This window comes from Vombatus ursinus, unplaced genomic scaffold (assembly GCF_900497805.2).
Source record: "Vombatus ursinus unplaced genomic scaffold, bare-nosed wombat genome assembly UNPS02014845.1, whole genome shotgun sequence".
NCBI classification, from domain to species: Eukaryota; Metazoa; Chordata; class Mammalia; order Diprotodontia; family Vombatidae; genus Vombatus; species Vombatus ursinus.
The window spans coordinates 6225150-6248167 of NW_020954623.1; the positions used below are offsets into that span (position 1 = coordinate 6225150).

The 23018-nt window shown below is 52.0% G+C and overlaps 1 protein-coding gene across 1 annotated transcript in view; it reads right to left on the reverse strand.

Moving 5' to 3' along the window:
- Window positions 1-23018, reverse strand: part of CFAP46 (cilia and flagella associated protein 46) — a 154228-nt gene that overhangs the window by 92532 nt on the left and 38678 nt on the right. The window contains exons 14-24 of the mRNA XM_027840508.1: window positions 21513-21633; window positions 20393-20516; window positions 19677-19804; window positions 18180-18316; window positions 17521-17654; window positions 14978-15190; window positions 13488-13656; window positions 5344-5493; window positions 4381-4488; window positions 3313-3497; window positions 103-234 (exon numbers count right to left, since the gene is read on the reverse strand). Coding sequence (XP_027696309.1) covers window positions 103-234; window positions 3313-3497; window positions 4381-4488; window positions 5344-5493; window positions 13488-13656; window positions 14978-15190; window positions 17521-17654; window positions 18180-18316; window positions 19677-19804; window positions 20393-20516; window positions 21513-21633 — 1601 coding nt within the window. The remainder of the gene's footprint in view (window positions 1-102; window positions 235-3312; window positions 3498-4380; window positions 4489-5343; window positions 5494-13487; window positions 13657-14977; window positions 15191-17520; window positions 17655-18179; window positions 18317-19676; window positions 19805-20392; window positions 20517-21512; window positions 21634-23018) is intronic.

Sequence of the window (23018 nt, forward strand, 5' to 3'; positions counted from 1 at the left end):
GTCTCTTACCTTCTGGCCTTTCCCTTCCTAAGGACTGGAGACAATCCTTTTTTACTACAGGCTCCGGAGCCTACCTGTGCCTGCCATTATGGTGGCCCCTACCTGATGCTGCCCAGAAAGGCCTTGGCTGCCTGCTGGCGTAACTGCTTCCTTCCAGCCAAGTTCTCCATGATACTTTTCCCTTGGGTACATAGCAAAGCGCTCAGTAATTCGGCTCGAAACACGTTGTCATTTCTGGGGAGAGAAGCAATGGGTTACCATGTTGGCGAGCTGGGACCGTTGCTCTCATGTCATCCTTGGGGACGAGCCTGGGCCCCTTGTCCCTTCTGGTGTGCCACAGGAGTGCTGGCCCTGGCTACCACACACATGCCACCTCTGGCTCCTGGCTGGTTCCTTGGTCCCTGGGATGGGCAGTGCAGGCGCGCTCATAGAGGAGATCTAGCTGCTGCTCTACGGGGCATAAAGAGCCAAGAGCAAATCTGGCCTCTCTCCAGGCTGCTGTGGGGGGGGGGGGGGCCCAGGGGGGGGGGATGATCCGGGCAGTGTCCCAAAAAAAGGGTGGGGCTTGGCTGCTCGGGGAGAGGGCACTGATCACACCAGTCACCACATGCTCCGGTCACAGGAGGTACACAAGAGGCCTGACCAGGAGTTCTTGGTGGTACGCTTCCTTTGTCGAGGGCCCCGCCCCATGGGAGGTGCCCTCACCCAGCAGATGGGGGAGGGGTCCTTCCCCGACGTCTTGTTCCACTGGACTGTACTTATGTGTCACAAGGGGTAGTTTTTACGGCAAAGGCACGTGGCAATAGTGAGGCAAATACATGCGTATACACACACATTCACCACCCCCCATATCTGAGCTGTTTGGACAGATTTGGATCTTAGAGATCTGGAAAAGAGTTTGTACAAGATGTGAAAATCCACTTTTTTGAGAAGCCTCCCCCTCAGCCACACGCACCATGGGCAGAGAGTACAGAGCCAGACAAGATGACAGGTCTGCCAGGAGGCGCAGTGGGGAGTCTCTCCTGCTCAAAGTGAGCTTGGATTCCAGCCCCCCCAAAGCAGACCAAACACGTGTGTAACACTCCCCTCCTCTCCCCCCCCCCCATTTGGGTCATTGCTGTTACTGACATTATGAGGTTGAGAAAGAATATTTCAAAAATAAAAACACAAAAGTTACAGAAAGCCATTTAATTCTTCCTGTTTGGCAAAGGTACCTGGCGCCTTGAGGTGATTCTATGCAAAGTCAGCTACTAGTGCTGAGTCAGTCTGAGTGACTCCATTTTAAACCTTGTTTTAGTACTTAAGTCAGGCAGCCAGGTGCCATAGTGGATAGAGCGCAGGCCTAGAGTCAAGAAGACCAGAGTTCAAATATAGCCTCAAACACTACCTGTGTGTGAATCTGGGCAAGTCACTTAACTTTGTTTGCTTCAGTTTCCTCATCTTTAAAATGAGCTGGAATGCCCATTATCACCCCTATTAATCAGTATTATACTAGAAATGCTAGCTAGAACAAAAAGAAAAAGAAATTGAAAGAATTATAATACAAAGGGGAAACAAAGTTATCACTCTTTGTAGAGGATATGATGGCATACTTAAGAGAATCCACTAAAAAACTAGTTGAAATAATTAACAATGTTAGCAAAATTGCAGGATATAAAATAACTCCACATAAATCATCAGCATTTCTATATATTGCCAACAAAGTCCAGCAGCAAGAAATAGAGAAATTCCATTTAAAATGAGTGTGGACAATATAAAATCCTTGGGAGTCTACCTGCCAAGACAAACTCAGGAACACAATTACAAAACATCTCCCACAAATTAAGTCAGAACAATTAGAAAAAAACATTGTTCATGGGTAGGCTGAGTCAATGCAATAAGAATGACAATTCCACCTAAATTAATCTACTTATTCAGTGCCATACCAATCAAACTACCAAGAATTGCTTTATAGAGCTAGAAAAAATATTAGTAAAATTCATCTTTAAGAACAAAAAGGCAAAAATATCAAGGGAACCAATGGGGGGGAAATGCAAAGAAAGGTGGCCTACCAGTACCAGACCTCAAACTGTATTATAAAGTGGCAATCATCAAAATAATGTGGTACTGGCTAAGAAATAGAGTAGTAAATTAGTGCAATAGATTAGGTACACAAGACACAGTAGTGAATGACCATAATAACCTAGTGTTTGATAAACCCAAAGACTCCAGCTTCTGGGACAAAAACTCGCTATTGCGAAAACTGCTGGGAAAACTGAAGAGCAGCCTGGCAGAAACTAGGCATAGATCAACATCTCACACCATATACCAAGATAAGGTCAAAATGGGCACATGATTTGGACATAAAGGGTGATACCATAGGAGAGCAAGGAATAGTTTGCCTGTCAGAGCTATGAAGAAGGGAAGAATTTAGGACCAAACAAGCTACAGAGAGCATTATAAAATGTAAAAATGTTTAATTTTGATTATATAAAATTAAAAAGTTTTTGTACAAATAAAACCAATGCAACCAAAACTAGAAGGAAAGCAGAAAACTGGGGGGGGGATTTTTACAGCAAATATCTCTGATAAAGGCCTCATTTCTCAAAATTTATAGAAAAGAGAGTTAAATTTATAAGAATAAAAGTCATTTCCCAATTGATAAATGGTCAAAGGATATTAACAGGCAGTTTTGAGACCAAGAAATCAAAGCTATTTATAGTCATATGAGAAAATGCTCTAAATCACTATTGATTAGAGAAATGCAAATTAAAACAACTCTGAGGAAAATGATAAATGTTGGAGAGGATGTGGTTGAAAATTGGGACACTAATGCTCTGTTTGGAGGAGTTGTGAACTGATCCAACTATTCTGGAGAGTGATTTGGAACTATGCCCAAAGGACTATAAAACTGTGCAAACCCTTTGATCCTGTGATATCACTGCTGGGTCTCTATCCCAAAGAGATAAAAAGGGGGTGGTGGTGAAGAACCTACTAAAAAAAATGGAAATTCATGATTTTTATATTGAATCCTCTGTTTATGTTCTACTGTATAGGTGGAAATCTTTTTTTCTCATTTTGTATTTGTTTCAAATGAATTAAAAATTAAAAAAAATCATTTTCTAAATGAATTCTCTCTTAATCAGCAAACCTAGTTTAAAAACTGCCAAGTTGGCATCCCCAATTACGGGATTATAGGTTGTTGGAGAAGCAGGGGCTGCCAACCTTCTGGAGGAGAGAAGTCTGGGGGCAAGGGAGGAAGCTGGGCTGCCTTGGGCAGTGGCCAGGGAAGAGCAGCAGAGTGAGGGCCAGCACTCAAGGCCACCAACTCACTTATCTGAGGACTTGACTTCCAGTTGGTTCTCTAAGAATTTCTCGCCCTTACTCAGGACTTTCTTGGACAAGGCCATCACGTTTTCATGATCACGTAACATATAAGCAAAATGTGTCAGTCGGACTAGGGTCTGGATTTCCATGAGGGCATCTGTCCACATGCACTCTGTGGCCAGCCGCAGCACCTACAACCACAAAAGAAATATGCCGGACTATGGATGTCCCAAGGGATGCAAAGGGCAGTTCTGTCTTTCCACACAGCCACCACAGTCATTAGCATGTACCACCAGGCAGAGGTCACAGCTGGCCACTGCAGCCACTCACCTGGGGACTCATTAGCTGAGAAATGTCCGAAATATACTCCCACATTTTAATCAAATGTATAAATAAAACACCATTTATTAAAGGGATTTGGGCCAATCCACAGAGGGTCAGGATTTTTCAAATGAAGGACAGGAGTTAAAGGAAAATTTCCAGAAAAGCAACTGGTATTTGTTTGTGGAGGCTGGGGGAGTCCCTTCAGTGGCCAGTACCTCCTCAGATGAACATAGCAGGCCCTCCACAGCTGAGCTGGAGTCTTTCCCAAACCCCTTGCTCCAGTGAGTCTGGGGCCCTGTGTCCCCTCCACCCCTCCAAGAGGCATCAGAGGAAGACTGAAGGGGAATAGGGGTGCCTTGATGTGAGCAGAGTCTGCAGCTCCCACATAGCCCATCTCTGAGAGCCCCAGAGACAAGGCCTGGCAACCTAGGTGGTAGCTATGCCAGGCAGCCCTGTTCTTCCAGCAGCCTGGCTTGAGCTCGGCTTGGTGAGCCCAGCTGGGAGCTCCGAGGGGCTTCTGCTGCTCTGTGCTCTCTCACAGGTGGAAGGTGACAAGAGAGGGACTGCTCAGGAGCCTCTGGCCACTGTGGGCCAGAAGCCACCTTCCTCTCTCACTCCCCCCTTCCCCTCACTCCCCCCAAGAGATGGGGCGATTCCTGAGCCAAAGGGCACAAGGGGAAGAATGCCCTTGAGACCCACACCATCTGTGTTCATGAATCCTCCCTGCCCCCTCAAGGGATGGCGAGATACCTGGGTTAAGGAGGGCAGGTTGAAGTCCATGAGGCCCAGCCCGTTGCAAGAGTACATCTCCAAGGCAACCAGCACCTTGGTCATTTGCCCCTGGCCTTCATTTAGGCTCTGAGTGGGAAAAAGCATCACATGCCGGTCAGGAGCAGTGGCTGCTGGAAAGTCCAGGCTGTCCCAGGAGCACATTTGGGCAGAGCTAAGACAAGGGTGGGCACTGGAGGTTGAGAACTAATGTTTCCACACCAATCAGCCTTAACAGTCTAATCCTTAGGCAGAGGTCACAACCAACTTTCCCAAGATGGCAGAAACAGAGTTTGGAGGCCACATGTGGGAGGGGGCAGAACCCATCCAATCTAGCCCAGTAACACCTGCTCAGCTGCTCGCCCTGTGCCAAGGCTAGTGCCAGGTCTGGCTACATGAAGACAGACTCAAACAGTGCTTGCCCCCAAGGAGCTTCCATTCCACTGCCTATCAGCCTTCTTTGTTCATAGCACCACCACGCCCCAGGCCTGGGAGGTTAGAGTCACCCCTACCCTAGCCAGCAGTGCCCAGGGGCCCCCAGGATTCTGGTCCTTGAGGAGACACTCTGCTTCCTGATACAGTGGGCTGAGGGCTGGGTGGATGGTACCACAGGGAGGCATTCTCTCAAAGCAGGAAACTGACTAAAAGTAATCCTCCTTTGGAGTGCCTTCCCCACCATGTTGTCTGTGCCCCCATCATTCATCACCTCTACTTCCCCTGTGCCTCATTGTCTCTGCTTGCCTTGGGCTCATGCCCCCTTCATCACAGTCCCTGCCTCATCTCCTTATCCATGCCCACATGCTCCTCTATCATCAGGTGTCCCTGCCCCCTCACACTGTCATTCACACCCCCCATCATTGTTCCTGCTCCCAGATGGCCCACCATCTCCTTTCATTCACCTCATCCTCTGTGACCACTCCCCCTCCGCATCACCCAACCCCTCACCTCCTCATCTGTGCCCAGTTTGTTGCCGATTTGCTGCTGAATCAGCTGCTTGGCTTTCACCCAGGTGGCAATGAGCTGCTGCCGGATACCGATGGGTACTATCTCTTGAGGCAAATTCCCGTTGGTCAGAGTGAGACCAAAGTCACAAACCTAAGATCCAAGACCACGGATGTGAGAAGACAATTAAAACCTAAAGTGACTTTCAAAAGAAGACCCAACATTTCCCACCAATAATTTACTTGCTACAGAAAGCCTTGGAATCAGATTACAAATTGTGGGTGGGGTGAGAGGAGGAGGAAAAAAAAAAAATGGCAGAGATCGTCCAGCTGATTCTTATTGTGCAGACGAGGCGCCTGAGGCCTCATGTGCTGATTCCAAACCTTTATTTCCCAAACAGTAGGAGGGAATGGTCACTTTTTCCTAGTGTTCTCATGACTTCCAGGCTAGCAACTCCCTAGAATCAGAAGTAGAAGACCAAGTCCCTTTGTCACTTCTCCAACTTCTGAAGGATGAAAGTATCACCAAGGCCACAATAAGAGAGAGAGAGAAAGAGAGGAAAGAGAGGAGAGAGAGAGAGAGAGGAGAGAGAGGGAGGAGACAGAGAGAGAGAGGAAAGAGAGAGAAGAGGAGAAGAAAGAGAAAAGAGGAGAAAAGGAAGAGGAGAAAGAGAGAAGAGGGAGAAGAGAAGAGGAGAGAGACAGCGAGCCAGCGGGGAGGAGAGAGCACACCATGATGCCCAGATGGTGATTTGTTTCCCAGACTCCTCGGTGCTTTGCCTTTTCTGCCCAGGTGATCTGTCATCTACTCCCTCCTTTGACCTTCACCCAAAGATGTGGCCATAGTCTCTGCTCAGGCTGACTTCCTCACAGGAGCCTGCCTGCCTCCTGAATAAACAGTGCCGCTCTTTCCCCTTGACCTAGGTAGACCACAGTCTGCCCACCCAGAGTCACATGTTGGGTCTCACCCCGCTGATGCCCGATGATGCCCACAAGGCCACACTGGCTTGATGTCCATGTGAATCTAAGTCCTTCTGTACTTGGCACTCTGGTGTCACGCTTGGCGCGCTGGGTTCAACCCTGGATATCTGTTGGCTGGAGAGCCGGTAGGAAGCAACCAGGAAGGTGAAGGATTTTCTGGTCATGCCATGTGATCTGGGGCTTATTATCCAAATAGAAGGAGAGAAGCCTGGGGGAGCCCTGCGAGATGCCCCAGTCTGTTTGTTTAGCATTGTCATGGGAAAGAAGGAGCAGACATGTTCTGTTTGGTCCGAGGAGGGGAAGGCAGGGGTGATGTGGGGAGAGGAAGAGCTGGCCGTCCAAAGTTCAGAGGTGGTGAGCTCCCCATCAATGGAGGTCTTTGAGCAGAGGCTGGAAAACTACTCGTCAGGTATTTTTGTGTAGTTGTGGGCTGTCCTTCAAGGCTTCTCAAGTTTCTTTCAAATCTGAGATTCTGTGCAGTCGGGAAGGGCTTCCCAGCAGAACTAACTTCTGCATTGAGTCTTACAAGATGAGAAGGATTGTGAGAGGCAGACGTGGGAAGGGAAGATGCTAGGATGGAAGGGAAGGCAGGAGAAGCAGCATGTATTTAGCACCTACTCAGCACTGCACAAACATCATCTCTCATGGTCCTCTCAACAACCCTGGAAGCCAGATGTTATGATCCCCATTTTACAAATGGGGTAACTGAGGCAGACGGGGGTTAAGGGACCTGTCCAGGGTCACCCAGATACTAAGTGTCTGAGGCCATATTTGAACTTGGGTTTCTCTGACCCCAGGCCCAGTGGTCTAGGCATTAGAGTGGTCTCTAGGCACCTGGGGGTCAAATATCACCAGGCTGACTTAGCTGGGGGACCCTGGCTAAATCGCTTCATCCTCAACTACAGCTTCCTTACCCATAAATGAAGTCACTTATGTAAAGCACTTTGCAAACCTTAAAGTCAGTCAGTCAGTCAGTCAGTCAGTTAACACACACTTCTCATGTGCTTATTAAGCTAGTAGGGAGGTACCAGCCCCTGTGGCATGCATTGAGGATACCAAGACATGCATCTCCACATTCTAAGGGGGAAGGATAACATAGACATATGTAAAAGGTACCCACAGTGTAGATGGAGCCAATAGGAGTGAGGGCTGGCCTGGGAAACGCCTGCTGCTGAAGGTGGGGCTGGAGCCAAGGCGGAAGTGGGTGGTGAGGATGGCAGTGAGGATGGCTCATGCCAGCTGTGGACAGCGAGTGCAAAGGCACGGAGCTCGAGCTGCAGATGGAGCACTGTGCTCAAGGAACAGTAACACTGTAGCTGCATCAGAGACTGAAGTCAGTTATTCGTGGTCAAGGTATGAGCTACAGTACCCTGTGCAAAGCCATGGTGGCAGGAAATTGGAGGTCAAGGGTGGCAACCAGTTCTGAGCCCCGGCTGAGCAGAATACAGAATTCAGTGACACACAGCAAGCCTGGGAAGAAGCATGGTCACACTCTGCCTTTGGAGAGCTCTAGGGGAGGCTGGAAGCAGGGAGGCCAATCAAGGCTGTCCCCATAGTTCAGGCCAGGGGTGCTAAAGACAAACTTGGGTGGTGGCCCTTGGGAAGGACAGACAGACTAAAGGAGGTGTGAGTGAAGAGTGGACATTGATGCAGGCGGTGTGTCAAGGACGCCTTTGAGCTCATGAGTCTGGACAGCTGGCAGTAGCCTACACAGAAATGGGGATGCTGAGGGTGGGGGAAAGGCAGGGGAAAGACAGAGACTCCTTTGTGATGTGCTGAGTTTTAGATGTTGATGGGGAGAGGTGGAGCCAAGATGGCAGAGTAAAGGCAGGAACTCATCTGAACTCTTCCAAATTCCCCTCCAAACACAATTAAAACAATGCATCCGAGTAAATTCTGGAGTGGCAGGGCCAACAAAACGTTGGCATGAAACAATCTTCTAACCCAAGACAACTTAGGAGGTTGGGAGGAAAGGTCTACCTCGCTGGGATGGTGGTCAGCACAGGACAGGCTATGCCCTAGCAAGCCAGCAGCAGGTTTTTGAGGTGGTTGCATCGGAGGCTTCAGGAGCTCTCAGTCGACAGACAGTAAGGGGGTCAGACAACTGGTCAGAAGGAGACTGCAGGGGACCCTTTGCTGGCACTGGCTGCAGGACACTGTTGCATTGCCCATATGCAGTTCTGGGTCACAGATCCAGGGTAAAGGGAGGAAATAATGTGCTATAAAGCAGAGGAGCAGGGACCTCGTTACAGTTCTAGGGTGGAGGAGAGTGTGTGTGGTCACTGCACCTGGTTTCAGGTCCAAGGCAGAGAGGAGCATTATCACGCAACAGCAAGGCTGAGTTGCATTTATGAGTGCTCTTGGCCACAGGGCAGCAGGGGCCTTGGTCATGGTTCTGGGACAAAGAAGCGTGCTTGTGGAGGCTCAAGGGCCAGAGCACAGGCCAGCAGAACGCTGACCCCACCTCTCCTTAGATCACACCACCTTGGAAACACCCCAAACCAACAGACCCACAGAGATAGCTCTGAACAGCAGCATGAAAAACCTGAAGCCTGAGACGGTGCCACCTTCACCCCAGATGCAGAGCCCAACTTTAACATAAAATTAAAACTCAAGAAGTAGGCTGGAAAATGAGCAAACAATGAAAAAAGAACTTGATCATAACAAGTTACTATGTAGACAGGGAAGATCAAGACACAAACGCAGAAGTCAACAAAGTCAAAACAGTTGCATGCAAAGCTTCAAAGAAAAATCTGAATTGGACACAAGTCCAAAAGAGCACTCACAAAGGGATTTTTAAAATTCAAACAAGAGGGGTAGAGGAAAAATTGGTACAAGAAATGAAAGTGATGTAAGAAAACTATGAAAAGAGAGTCAACAGCATGATAAAAGAGGCACATAAAATACTGAAGAAAAAAAAAACACCTTAAAAAACAGAAGTGGCCACATGGAAAAAGAGAAGGAAAATTTACTGAAGAAAAGAACGCCTAAAAAGTAGAGTGGGTCAAATGAAAAAGAGGCACGAAAGCTCACTGAGGAAAATGGAGGAATCCTTGAATTCCTCGGGGACAACCTCTTGCCTCATAACCCAGAAAATCTCAGTCAGCTTTTATATGAGCAGTGGACCCCCACCTTGTAAACCTCCTCTGGAAGAGAATCAGCACCAGGCTCTTTGCCACACAAGAGGAACCTAGTGGCATTCAACACCTCTTCATCAGTTGGAACTTCGGCTGGTGAGGGATTGACTTCACCCTGAGGCAAAAGGTCAGTGGCTTCAGGACTGATTGATAACGGTCTGTTGAGAACACCATGGAAGTGTTCAGCCCGTCTCTTGAGGGTCACGTCCTGATCACTAATCAATGTGGCTCCAATAGCACTGAGCAGTTGAGATGCACCATGGGTCTTTGGCCCATAAATGGCCTTTGGGGCATCACAAAAGCGCTTTGGATTGTTACTATCAGCCTAAATCTGAATTTCATCTGCTTTCTTACTGAGCCAAGAATCCTGCATCTCTCCAAGCTGCGCTTGTACTTCACTTTTGACGGAGTTGAATGCTTCCTTCTTAAGCCGGATGAGTTCCTGTTTTTCATTAGCAGCTCTGGATCTCCCCATCATTCTCATCAAACCAATCTTGATGTCTGCGAGTGTTCTGATGAGTAAATGAAGTGCAGGACGTCGACTCTCGGAAAGCTGCCCGCTCCTTGTCACCCAGAGTGACAAGCTCGTCCTCTTCCAGCACCCTGATGGGGCTCTCCAGGTTTTCATAAATTTCTTCTTTGACCTTTGTCACGATGGGAGCACAGAAACTGATGACGGTGGCGAGACAGCTTCCCGTAAGTGGCAATCTCATTGTCGCGATCCTGTCGTCCACTCCTTCTGGGAGGCATGCAAGCTTGCTGACTAGATTAGAGTTGATTGAGAAACTTGTGCCAGTTTCACGGCACACCCCTTCCCTGCAGCCACTCCAGAAAACTGTGCATCCAGCTCCAACTAAGCTGGCCTTCGTGGGCCAGCCTCATTTCACTCAGGGCTGTTATCTGGATGTGACACCTGCTGAACTCTTTCACGGTGAGAGCTGTTTGTCCTTCGGGTCTCCTGGATTTGTTGTTGTCCAGAAGCATGTGTGTATTCCCCGTACCAATGGTGAGCAGAATCCTATTTGTAAAAGTTTTTGTACATTTTTTGTGTTTGGACCGCAGGCTAGGGACCCCAGCTGCTGCGGTAAGCAGGGCAGGGTTAGGTTAGGTGACCCTTTCCTCATGACAGGAAGTGAGCAGTGCAGTCCTTGAAAAGGGTTGTCCAGACACCCAGGGAGCTGCCGAACCCCAGGGGCGCCTCAGAACTCTATGGCCTGGGCAGCCTGTGTGCAGGTTGTGAGTACAGCTCTCAGTGTCTCCACACCTGCTGCTTTGTCACTCGCCTGCTGCCACAGGACATCAAGGTAGGTAAAAACGGTATCATGGTAGGTGTGATGTCTTCTGACTCACGTACACGTTGGATTTAATTGAGGCAGCTGGGCAAAGTCATCAGCCTCACTCTCTCTTCCAGAGTCATCAGAGTCCAGTAACAAGAAAAAAGTCAAGATGAGTGGTGATGGCCTGGGACGGATGACCTTGGCATCTTCACCATCGAACTAAGCTCTAAGCTCCACAGCACTTGCTTCAGCCGCCTTCATGGCCATTGGAACGAACTGCTCTCGTCTGCCCATCCCACCGGGGGAGGTCTTCACGTGCTTGGGGTGGACACCCCCTAACTCACCAACAGGTTTGAGATCTCTCAGTTATCCTCAACCTGGTTTAGCCCATCTGCGGAGATGGTTTACTGGGTTGTGGCTGCTGCATATGCTACAGCTTCTTGGAGCCCCTGGTGAGAATTGGGTGGCAGGTGGACACCAAAGGTGGAAAGCAGCCCTCACACCAGAGACACTAGTCCTCCAGGCACACCCGTCCACCCTAGCCTGGCAGTACCAGATCCAAACTGTCTTATAAAGTGGTAATCATCAAAGCAAGCTGGTACTGGCTAATAATTAGAGCGGTGGATCAGTGGAATACATGAGGTACACAAGATAATAGTAAATGCTCACAGTAACATAGTGCAATTTGACAGAAACTAGGTATAGGTCAACATTTTACATCATATACCAAGATAATGTCAAAATGGGTACAAGATTTAGACATAAAGTGCAATATCATAAGCAAATTAGGGGAGCATGGAATGATAAAGGAAGAATTTACAGCCAAATAAGAGATAGAGAGCATTATGGGATGTAAAATGGATAATTTTGATTATATGAAATCAAAAAGTTTTTTGTACAAACAAAACCAAAGCAGCTGAGATTAGAAGGAAAGCAGGAAACTGGGGTGGGGTAGGGTGGGGTGGGAATTTATAGCAAGTGTCTCTGATAAAGGCCTCAATTTTCAAATATATAGAGAACTAAGACAGATCTATTAAGGAAGTGAGTCATTCACCAACTGATACATGGTTAAAGTTTATGAACAGCCAGTTTTCAAAGAAATCAAAGCTATCTATAATTCTATGGAAAAAAATGTTCCAAATCACTATTGATTAGAGAAATTCAAATTATAACAACTCTGAGGCACCACCTCACGCCTATCAGACTGGCTAATATGACAGAAAAGGAAAATGACATACGTTGGAAGGACTGTAGAAAAATTGGGACACAAATGCACTATTGGTAGAGTTGCGAACTGATCCCACCATTCTGGAGAGCAATTTGGAACTATGCTCAAAGGGCTATAAAAATGTGCATACCCTTTGACCCGGCAATAGCACTGCTAGGTCTGTATCCCAAAGAGAGCAAACAAATGGGAAAAGGACCCACATGTACAAAAATATTCATAGCAGCTCTTTTTGTGGTGGCAAAGAATTGGAAATTGAGAGGATGCCCATCCATTGGAGGATGGCTGAGCAAGTTGTGGTACATAAATGTAATGGAATACTATTGTGCTATAAGAAATGATGAGCAGGCTGATTTCAGAAAAACCTGGAAAGACTTGTATGGACTGATGCTGAGTGAAGTGAGCAGAACCAGGAGAAGGTTGTACACGTAACAGCCACGTTGTGTGATGACTGACTTTGACAGACTTAGCCCTTCCCAGCAATGCGAGGATCTAAGACATCTCCCAAAGTCTCATGATGGAAAATGCTGTCCACATCCAGAGAAAGAAGTGGTGGAGTCTGAATGCAGATCAAAGCAGTTTTCAAACTTTCAGTGGTGGGGGTGGGGGTGGTCTTTTTCTTCTTCTTCCTCTTCCCCCTCTTCCCCTTCCCCTTCTCCCCTCCTCCTTTTCTTCTCTGTGTTTTCTTTTTCGACGTGGCTAATACAGAAACCATTGCCCCGTGGGAACTGATGAGATAATCAAGGAAGCATGCTACAGAAAGATGAGCAGAGGACCTGCCTAAGATCGAGCCTTGGGGAGCGTGTGCACGTGTATGTGTGTGTGTGTGTGGGGGGGGGGGGGGGGTTGGGAGGTGGATGACGGTTCAGCCACACAGACGGAGCTAGACCAGCCAGACAAGTAGCACCACAGATGCCAGGACAGTTGGGTCTCCAGGGAGCGAGGGCTCAGGCGCACCGAGAGCCACCTTGGAGGTGAAGAGGAGAGACAGACCTTTCCAGGGTGTCAGTGACCTTGAGCACGGCCACAGCTGCGTGCTTGCGGTGGCAGAAGGGAGGGCAGGTGACAAGGGGGATGCCCCCAGAGCTGCTGGCTCCTTTTTGGCTGGGAAAAGGAGAGGTGGGTGGCTGACAGATCACAGGCTGGGGGAGCCTGGGGATGTCCGTCCACAGAAGGAACTCAGTGGGAGGAGGCAGCATCGCCCAGTAAGCGGGCTGGGAGGACACAGGAGGAGACTCGGGCAAGGTGCCAAGCATGGGGATGACCTGGGAGGAGGAAGGGCAGCCTCTTCCTCAGAGGCTGCAGCACAGGAGGGCAAGCTGGCTGGGGCTGCGGCGGAGAGGACCCCCGAGTGGGAATAAAGATGCCAGCTACAAGGCGCTAGCCCAAGCTCAGCCCAGCTTGGCCTCCGTGGCCAAGGAATCCTTCCTGAAGACCCCCAGCTCCTCTGGGCTGAGGCCGCCACGGCCAGCGGGAGCACCCGCTCCTCCTCCCCACCCCTCTCCACGTTTCCCTCCCAGATCCCTACCTCAATGGCCGCTTTAACCTCAGAAACGGCGTTCCACTCCAGGGAAGCAACGTGAGTCTGGGCGGACTTCAGAAACCTTCGGCCCCTATCTGACGTGTGCGAGGGAATCCAGGGAAGGATGAGTCCCCGAGCCAGGGCATTGCACAGCAACACCAAGGCGACGGTGTCCCTGGAAAGATCACGCAGGAAGGCCCTGAGTCAGAGTGGGGACAGGGCAGCCAGAGGGAGGGCTGAGAGCATGGTGGTGGGGAACCAGCTCCCTCGCTCCTTTCAGTCCCTGCTTCCTACAAAACGATTCCAGGAAACCTCTCTTCCCTCAGCGGGTCTGGGCAGCGAGCCTGGCTCCTCGGGGTGACTTGGGGATCCCCTCATGGGGGGGATCCCCTCATGGGCTCCCTTCAGCACAACAGGCCTGGGGTGAAGACCATCGGAGCTTCCAGGCCCAGGGAGCTGTGTGATCCAGGTTTTCTGGAGGTAGCTGCCAAGACCGGGGCATCATTGACTGAAACGTCTCTTCTCCTGACTCGTGTTTTGTGAAAGTTCTTCTTTTTTGGAGGCAACTAGGCTTAAGTGACTTGCCCAGGGTCTGAGTGTTTTTGTGTCTGAAGCCAGATTCTCGCCCAAGCCGATGCTCTATCCGTGGAGCTGTCTAGCTGGAAGTTCTTTCACATGAGGCACAGGGCACCCAAGTAAGCCGAGACGGGTGACGTTTGCTCAAAGGGGCTAGGGCGGGGGGATGGGCTAACCCCCTGGCCCTGCTATTTGCTCCCTGTGTGTCCAGGCCCAGGTCTCAATTTCCTCATCTGTCATAAGTGGTGATGGACAGGACGCTCTCTGACATCCCTTCCCAGTCTAGATAGAGTTAGAAGGGTCTTTGGAAGCTAGCTCGTCTAAAGCCTTCATGTAACGGATGGGGAAACGGAGGCCCCCCACAAGGGTCTTCCAGGGAAGTTTCCAAAGGATAGCCTCTGATCCTTCCCATGGTGCCACGCTGCCTCTATCTCTTCCCCAGAGCAAGAGCCCAAACAGCCCAACTGTGGCCATGATGCATTGAAAGGGGGCGGAATGAAAGGATGGGGGTTCCCCTTCCCCCTCAGAGCATCCTCTTTGGGGGCCCCAGGTCCAGAAGGCTCCCCCTCCTCCACTCCCACTAACGACCTCGCGGATCCCCAGGAAAGCCCCCTTCATTCCCAGGCTGTTTGTAGATTGGGTCTGCCATTAGACCATGAGCTTCTTGAGTGCAGGGCCTGTACACAGTAGGTGTGTAATAAATGCTTGGGGACTTGCACTGTCCTGTGTATGGGTTTCATTTGCATACTAGGCTCCCAGCGCCTCCTGGGACAAAAGACACCTCGAGTATTTAGGGGAAGGCTCCCTCCCCATTACCCTGTCACAGGCATGCTTTCCCTCTCCGAATCACCCTGTCCTAGTGCTGTTCCCCACCCCTCCCTCCCAGGAAGGGCCGCCGGGCTGGCTGGGCCATGCCTCACCCATTGTGGCCCGTGACTTTCATGATGTTCAGCAGGCTCTGCAGCAGGTCCACCAGCTCCCTCTGCCGGCCGGCGGTGATCAGGTGATGGTTGTGGTTGAGGACGTAAACCACGGTGTTGTGGACCAGCCAGGCCTCGTTGATCTCCTGCCCGATCTCGGCTGACCGTAGCCAATTCCTCATCGCGTACTGGGACAGGTTCTCGATCCAGGAGCTGGAATGACAAGAGGGGCCCAGGGACCCTCAGAACCACCCCAGCAAGGGTCTTAGAAGTCCCTCCCCCAGGGAGCTGGGCAAGGGCAGTCTGATCTGGCCTCCCCCTTGGACGGTCTAAAGCCAGGGAGGTCCAGAAGGGCATCTAGGGGGTGGGGGTCCCACTTCTGTCCAAGGCCTGAGAGGTCCAGGAGGGCATCTGGGGGGGGAAGGGGGCTCCACTTCTGTCCAGGGCCTGAGAGGTCCAGGAGGGCATGTAGGTGGGGGTGGGTGCCAGGAGGCCCCACTTCTGCCCAGGGCCTGAGAGGTCCAGGAGGGTGTCTGGGGGGGCACTTTTGTCGGCCAAGCAGCTCTGAAGCTCCAGGCCCCCAAAAGAAAGAGTGATGCCTGTTATCACTATTGCTTGTATTCACCAAGGCCAAAGCAGAATAAAGCATGAGAAGCCTCTCGTCTTCCTAGAAGGAGGATGGGGGGGGGGGGGGGGGGGGAGCATGAGGTGTGAAGGCAGAGAGCCTGGCTTCAAATTCTGGCTGTGCCATTTTCTAGCCTCAGCTCCCTCATCTGTAAAATAGATACTCTGAGGTCCTGTCAAGTTCTCAGACAATGATATTAGCCCAGGATAGTTTCGTGCATCTTCTGGTGTGAATCCCTTCTCTGCTGATCTAGGTGATGCCAGACCAAGAAAGAAAGAAGGGAAGAAAGGAAGGGAGGGAGGGAGGCAGGAAAGGAGGGAGGAAGGAAGGAAGAAGGGGAAGAAGGAGACAGGGAAGAAGGAAGGAAGGAGGGAATGAGAGGGAAGGATGGAAGGCAAGACAAGGCCCTGGCCTCTTCCTGTCAGGGCTGCAGGAGCTGACACCATCTTGTCCAAGCCCTTTAACCTTTGGGGGGGTAGGAGGAGGGGCCCCTCCCAGTGAGTTCTGGGAAGACCTGGAACTGGCGGGGCGTGGTCATCAGGGGTGCAGCTCAGCTAATTCCAGTTACCCAACCCTGACGGACACCATCCTCTGGTCCCAAAAGAACTGCCTGATTGGCTGGGCCACCATCAGTGGTAGTTGTAAGAGGATGGCAAGCAGGAGATAGATGGAAAAGGGTGGCAGGTGTGGAGTGGAGGTCCCCAGGGGTCTGGGCTTGGCTCTCTCTGGTCTACACTTTTATCAGTGCTCTGGATGAAGGCCCTCAGATTGGCAGATGACACCGAGATGGAAAGAAGAGCTATCCCACCATGGATGAGAGTCAGGTCTAAAAGGATCTTCATAGGTCACATATTAGGCTGAATCTAATAAATGTACTGTCTTTCACTTGGGCTCAAACATCAGCTTCATGAGTAAAGAGACTAAAGATCTGGGGGTCTGAGTGGATCACAAGCTCCGCTGGAGTCAGCAGTGGGATGTGGCTGCTGACAAAGCACATGGGATCGTGGGACCCAGCTTTCAAGAACAGAGAGGTGACAACGCCCCTGGCCTGAGACCACCCTCTTCTAGAGTGAGAAGTCCAGGCAGGGAAAGGGCCCTGACTCGGTGCCACAGGAAGGTCACAGCCCACTGACTCAGCCTGGCCCAGGGAGCAGAACCAGAAGCGTGGAGGGGATTTAGGCCAATTCCTAAACAGTGAGAACTGTCCTCCAGTAGAGAGCACTGCCTGGAGGAGGCAGGCCTCCCCAAAGGTCACCGAGCACAGGTCAGGACATCAGGAAGGCTGCTGTGCCCTCTTCTAAGACTGTGACTGTGGGAGGGCTGGGAGGGAAAATCGTCATCTGGGCAGCTGAGGCCCAGAGACCCATAAAACCAACCAGGGGAGAAAGAGGAGCCCATAGCCACAGGCCGACATGGAAGGTGGGGCTTGGACCTGCAACCCTTGGAGCTCCAAGGACATGCCCCTGGGCTGCCAGAAGCAAAGAGACTGGGGCAGAGAGCAGGCCTCCAAGTCTGGAAGGCTGGGATTCTGAGATCTCACTGGTGGAGGGAGTTCCTTGTCCCAAGGGGCCACAGAAGATGGTGCTCTAGGCGGAAGGGAGCTCCCCTGGTTGACTGCTCTTGGCCCTGACTCATCAGTTTTAGCAGCAGCGGGAAGGAGGCAGAGGGCCGGTCGGTCAGCCTGTCCTGGGACCCCCTGGCTTACCCAGTGTGCGCCTGGAAGCCAGAGGAGGAGCCAAGGTTCTGAGGGGTCCTTACCCATGTGCCCATGGGGGGGGATGAAGCCCCTATCAGGCTCCTGCTATGACCCCCACAATGCTCCCTCTGATTGTCTAACCTGGCCGTGAACCTATTAGGTCAGAATGGAGGCTGGCCTTAGGGAGAATGAGCCCAAGGGGCTGGGGGTGGGTGGAGAGACCTGTAGGTAAGCCACTCGGCATCCTCCTCTGGGGGAACCACGGTGTTTCTGGAGTGGTGCTGGACTGAGGTTTCTGGGGGGACAGGCCGGTCATTCAGCGCGATGCCTTCTGACTGAAGGAAGTGGATGATGGCCTAGGAGTGTTAACAGAGTTGGGGCTGGTGAGCGAGGCCAGACTCAGGAGCGATGTGTCCCTAAGTTCAAGGGGCTGAAGACCCGGCATCTCCGCTGGACCCTAAAGTTGGCCACGTGCTCCCACTCCCCTGAGTAGCAGGGCCTGTGGGCCTAGGTGGCCCATTGTACAGAGGGGCCGTAGCAATTCTGCACACTGGGGTATAGGAGATGGGATGGAGGTGGGGGGAGCCATCACCCCCCAGGTTGTAAGGACTATTGACCCCTCTGGGACTTTCCTGTTATGGTGTGAGGGCTGTGTGTGTGTGTGTGTGTGTGTGTGTGTGTGTGAGTGTGCACATGGGTGCCTGGGAGCGCCTGTGCCGGTGTGACAGCGAGCAAGCCCTGGAAGTACAAAGGCTCAGGATGTGCCCATCTCTAGCAGGGTCTGAACTGTAGCCTGAGGGCATCTGTCTGGTCGTCGTCCCAGGGTCGGCCTCTGGTCGCCTGATCTCAGTGTCCCCACTGACCTCGGTGTCCCTACTGACCTCGGCGTTGATGAAGCCCACTTCGGCAAAGGTGCGCTGGATGTCCACCGAGATGATCCTGGGGCCCAGCATCACCTCCGAAGAGCTCGGGACATCCGGGAAGAGCTCATGCCATGCCTTCCTCTTCCTCACTCCTCCTAAAACAACAGTCGGCCGTCCACCTTCACCATGCTCAGGTCCCATGCAGGGCACACACACAACCCTGCTGGGAAAGAGAGACCCTCCCAACCTTCCCCCGCTGGGTCCTCAGGGCTCCCCAGGGAAGCTCGGAGGCCTGGGCTCAGATCTGAGCCTACAATGAAGATGATAAGGGCTGCCCTGCAGAACCCCCAGGGTCTCACAAAGCACTCGGGGTACCATAAAGACACCCCACAGACACCAACTATTCTGGTCAAAGTCCCCATTACAGAAGCTGACATGGCCCTCCACAATCTGGCCCCAATCTTGTTTTCTGTCATTACAAGATGAAACCTGACCCCACTCGGGGCCCCTGTGGCCACAGCGGCAGTGAGGAGGTGCCACAGAGTTCAGGGCCTAGAACCAGGAAGACCTGAGTTCAAATCCAGCCTCAGACATTTGTGAGCTGAGTGACCCTAAACAGGTCACTTAACCTCTGTTTGACTCCATTTCCTCAACTGTAAAATGGGGGGGTCATAACAGCACCCCCTCCCAGGGATGTTGTGAGAATCCAATGAAATAATCACTGTAAAGCATGTAGCACAATGCCTGCACACAGTAGGTGCTTAATAGAATAAATGCTTGTTTCCCTGTTCCTTTCCTGAACCAGCCTCCCATGCTTCAGCCTTCAAGCCTCCAAGGGTCCCGTCTCCTCGTCTCCCTGTCTCCCCAACGCCCTCTCACTTCCTCTCCGTCTCAGCCTGCCTTTGTCATGGAGTTGCCTCTGATCGGGGGGGGGGGGGGGGGGGAGGGGGGGGGGGTGGGTGTGTGCGTGTGTGTGTCTGTATGTATGCAGGTGTGAGGGGGGGTGTGTGTGCAAGTGTAAGGATGTGTGCAGGTGGGAGTGTGGGGGAGGGGAGGAGGACGTGTATAGGTGTGAGGGTGTGCATGCGTACATATGTGTGTGAAGGACTGTGTGAATGTGTGAAGGATTGTCTGTGGGGAAGTGAGTGCATGGGAGTATGAGTGCATTGGGAGGGTGTGTACATGGGAGGGTGTGTTGCACACATGTGAGGAGTGTGTGTACAGGTGAAGGACTAGGTGTGCCCATGTGTATTCACGCATGAGGGCATGTGTACATACACTGTGAGGGCGTGTGAATAGGTGTGAGAGTACTATGCACAAATGTGTGAGTGTGTGCACATATGCATGTGAAGGGGTCCACGTGTGTGAGGGTGTGTGCATGCACAAGGGGGTCTTGTGGAGTTGTGTACATGGCGACAGTGTGTGTCCTCACGTGAGGGGTGTGTGTGTGTGTGTGCGCTCTGTGAAAGGGTCTGGGGGGGAGAGTGGGCAGGCAGGGCCAAACAGCTGCCTCACCTTTCCTGACCTTGGACATCTTCTTGGCCATCACGTCGTAGAGGAGGCAGAATCTGCAGGCCGTACGGCACACGTCCCACACGCCCTGCTTCCGGGCCACCTTGGCTAAATCGGCCCAAATGTAGATCCTGGCCCCAAGAGCCCAAACAGGCCTTTGGGGGCTGAGTGGGGGGGGGGGCTGACCCGCCCCCCCCCATGGAGGCCCCGACCTACTCCCTCCGAATGTCGGGGGTGGGGGATGGAGAGCGGACCCTGGGGCCCCGTAGTCAGGAGCCTCTAATCTCCTGCCTGGACACTGTGGGCACGGCCGACGGCCTCAGTTTCCTCATCTGAAGGGCTGTTGTGAGCAGTCCCCGAGATGATGTCTGAAAAGCGCTTTGCGGCCCAGCCCCGTCGCGTCCGAGACGAGGAGACGGAGGCTCCGCGAGGGGCTGGCGTTTGTCCGAGGTGATACGAGGTCATACTGAAGCCGGACAGCCTGGTGGGAACTTCTCCCCCCCCCACCCCCCCCAGTGAGCTCAAGGCTTCTTCCTGGGGCTCCGCGGCCCTTGGGTGGCTGCAGGTGATGCAGGCGCCAGCAAGCAGCTGCCCCAGTGACCGCAGAGCCCAGAGACAGACCCTGGGAGACCTTGACCTTGAGAAAAGGAGGCTGCCTCCCCACGGGCTGGGCGTGTGTGTCCCCTCCCCGCAGCAGAAGCGGTCCCCGTGGGGCTCACCTCTCCTCCGGGTTGTCCCGCTTCAGCCTCTTCAGATGGCCGTCGGCTTTGGCCATGCTCGACGTGTGCTGGCGGGCCTTGGCGCAGAGGAAGCTGATTTGTCTTCTGCTTTTACCGGCCGACACTGAGAGTGGGGAGAGAAGCCCAAGACGCTGAGAGGCTGTCGAGGGTGCGGCCTCCCCTCTGCAGGGCGGTCCGGACGTCCCGGGGGCCTTTGCAGCCGCAGGCCGACGCCCCACCTCCTCCCCTCTTCCTCTCTGCCCGAGCTTCATGCCAAGCTTGGGGGGAAGAGGGCAAAAAATGCCAAGCCCCTTACGCTGGCCCATGTGGATGCCTGGCCAGAAGGCGCAGATGTGGGGGCGGAGGGCAAGTGTGTCCTGCCTCTCCGGGCCTCTGAGTCGTCTGTGCAAAAGGATAAGACTGCTCAAGCCATCTACCCCCGGGGCTGCTGTGGAGGCAGGGCTTCTGAGCCGCTCGCCACTACACCAATTCTCAGCGTCCCTGTGGACAGGTGAGTTAGGTTATGAGGCGTGTGATGGCACTTTGAAAGGTGGGACCACCTGACCTGCGGCTCCCGGCTCCCAGGCCCCTTCCCCGGCCAGAATGAGACAACCCATAGATGGGATGGGGGGAATATCTTAGAAGTTCCTTCTCTCTCTCTCTCTCTCTCTCTCTCTCTCTCTCTCTCTCTCTCTCTCATCTCTCATCTCTCATCTCTCTGTCCCTCTCCTCTCTCTGTCTCTGTCTCTCTCTCCCCCTCCGTTCTCCTTATTCGCCCTCTCTCTTCTCTCTCTCCTTTCTCTTTTCTTTTTCCTCTGTCTGTGTCCCTCCTCTCTCATGGTCTTTCTCCTCTCTCTTTCTCTCTCTGTCTCCGTGTATCCCTCTCCTTTCTCGTCTTCCCTCCCTCTCTCTTCTTTCTCTCTCCTCTGTCTCTGTCCTTGTCTCTTTCCCTCTCTTTTGTCTCTCAGTCTCTTCATATTGAAAATAGAGGACAGTCTTCTCTAAGAGCAGGTGAATAATAATGAACAGTACAGATCACAAAGGACTGAGGACATGGGGGAAGGGCTGGAGGTACCTCCAGATAGCTCAGTGGTCAGAGCTCCAAGGGGCAGTTAGCTACCTTTGGTCTCATTCTCGCCATCCAGAACAATTTGAAAAGCGTCTGGAGCCAACGCCAGGCCCACGTTCACCAGCAGGGCCCGTTTTTTCCTCACGCTGTCTTTGGGTTTTGCTTTTTTTGCCTGTGATAAACGAGAGTTGACACTGTAAGGGCAGGAAAGGCCGTTAATGGTTTCTGTTCTAGAGGATGGAAGGGACAAAGGAGTTGCCAGGATAAGTCCTGGGCCCAGGCTGCAGAGTATGGGCGCCAGCTCTCCCCCTTTCTACACCGATGCCCTGAACTTCTCAAGGCTTCCCTGCTTCATCTGTAGAATAAGGGAGTTGGCCTAGGGGACTTCGAGCTCCCTGCCCCTCCAAGGCTCAGTGATGCCAGGCTTCCAGAGCTCATGTCCAGCCCGGGCAGGGGGGAGGGGGAGAGGTCACACTCTCTTCAGGCAGTGAGGGAATCCTCACTAGTCACAGGTTCACAGCCACCTCACATGTCAAGCAGAACTATCAGTATTTTTTTTTCTTTTTAGGCAGTTGGGGTTAAGTGACTTGGCCAGGAGTGTCAAGTGTGTGGTCTGAGGCCGCATTTGAACTCAGATCCTCCTAACTTCAGGGCCCGTGCTCTATCCACTGTGCAACCTAGCTGCCTCCCATCAATATTTTCTAGAAAAGAAACTGCTTTGGATTTCCCTAGACCTTATGCTTTCCGGGAGTTGGGACAGATAGGAAATGGATGGTGCTGGTGCCGAGGACAGGCACAGAGGAAGAGGAATAGTGAGGAGAGAACTCTGGTCATAGCTGCCCACTGCCCACAGAAGCCACTGGTTTTTAGCCTGAGGGCCAAGAGCACCCAGGTGCCTGGACACACAGGGAGCTATTACAAGGCAGCCGGGAATCTTGCACTAAGCAGCCTTGCTGTGACCTTTATTGTGTTCCAACCACATCTGTAGCTGTGTGACTCAGTATCATCAGTAAGCACACAGACCTTTGGCAGATGGTGCTTATAACTCCCAGGTAGTTTGGAAGCCCATTGTACAACGTGGTCTACAATGTTCACCCATTATTTTAAATCTAGAGACTCTAGTGTTTGTCGGCTTTTTTCTTTCTTTTTTTTTTAAAGGAGCTACGTTAGTAAACTGGTCTTTTACGTCTTCTACAATTTGGTGTTTTATGGCTTTAGCACAGACCGACACTAGATACTGCACTGAAATGGCTCAGTGCCTAGTCCAATGGCCTCATCATCTCAGTCTTCATTCTCGAGCCCTCTGCAGCTGCTGACCACCCTCACCTCCTGGCTACTTTCTTCTCTCTCTCTCTCTCTCTCTCTCTCTCTCTCTCTCTCTGTCTGTCTGTCTCTCTCTCTCTCTCTCTCTCTCTCTGTCTCTCTCTCTTTCTCTCTCTCTCTCTCCCTCTCTCTCTCTCTCGCTCTCCCTCTCTCTCTCTCTCTCTCTGTCTCTCTGTCTCTCTCTCTGTCTCTCTGTCTCTCTCTCTTTCTCTCTCTCTCTCTCCCTCTCTCTCT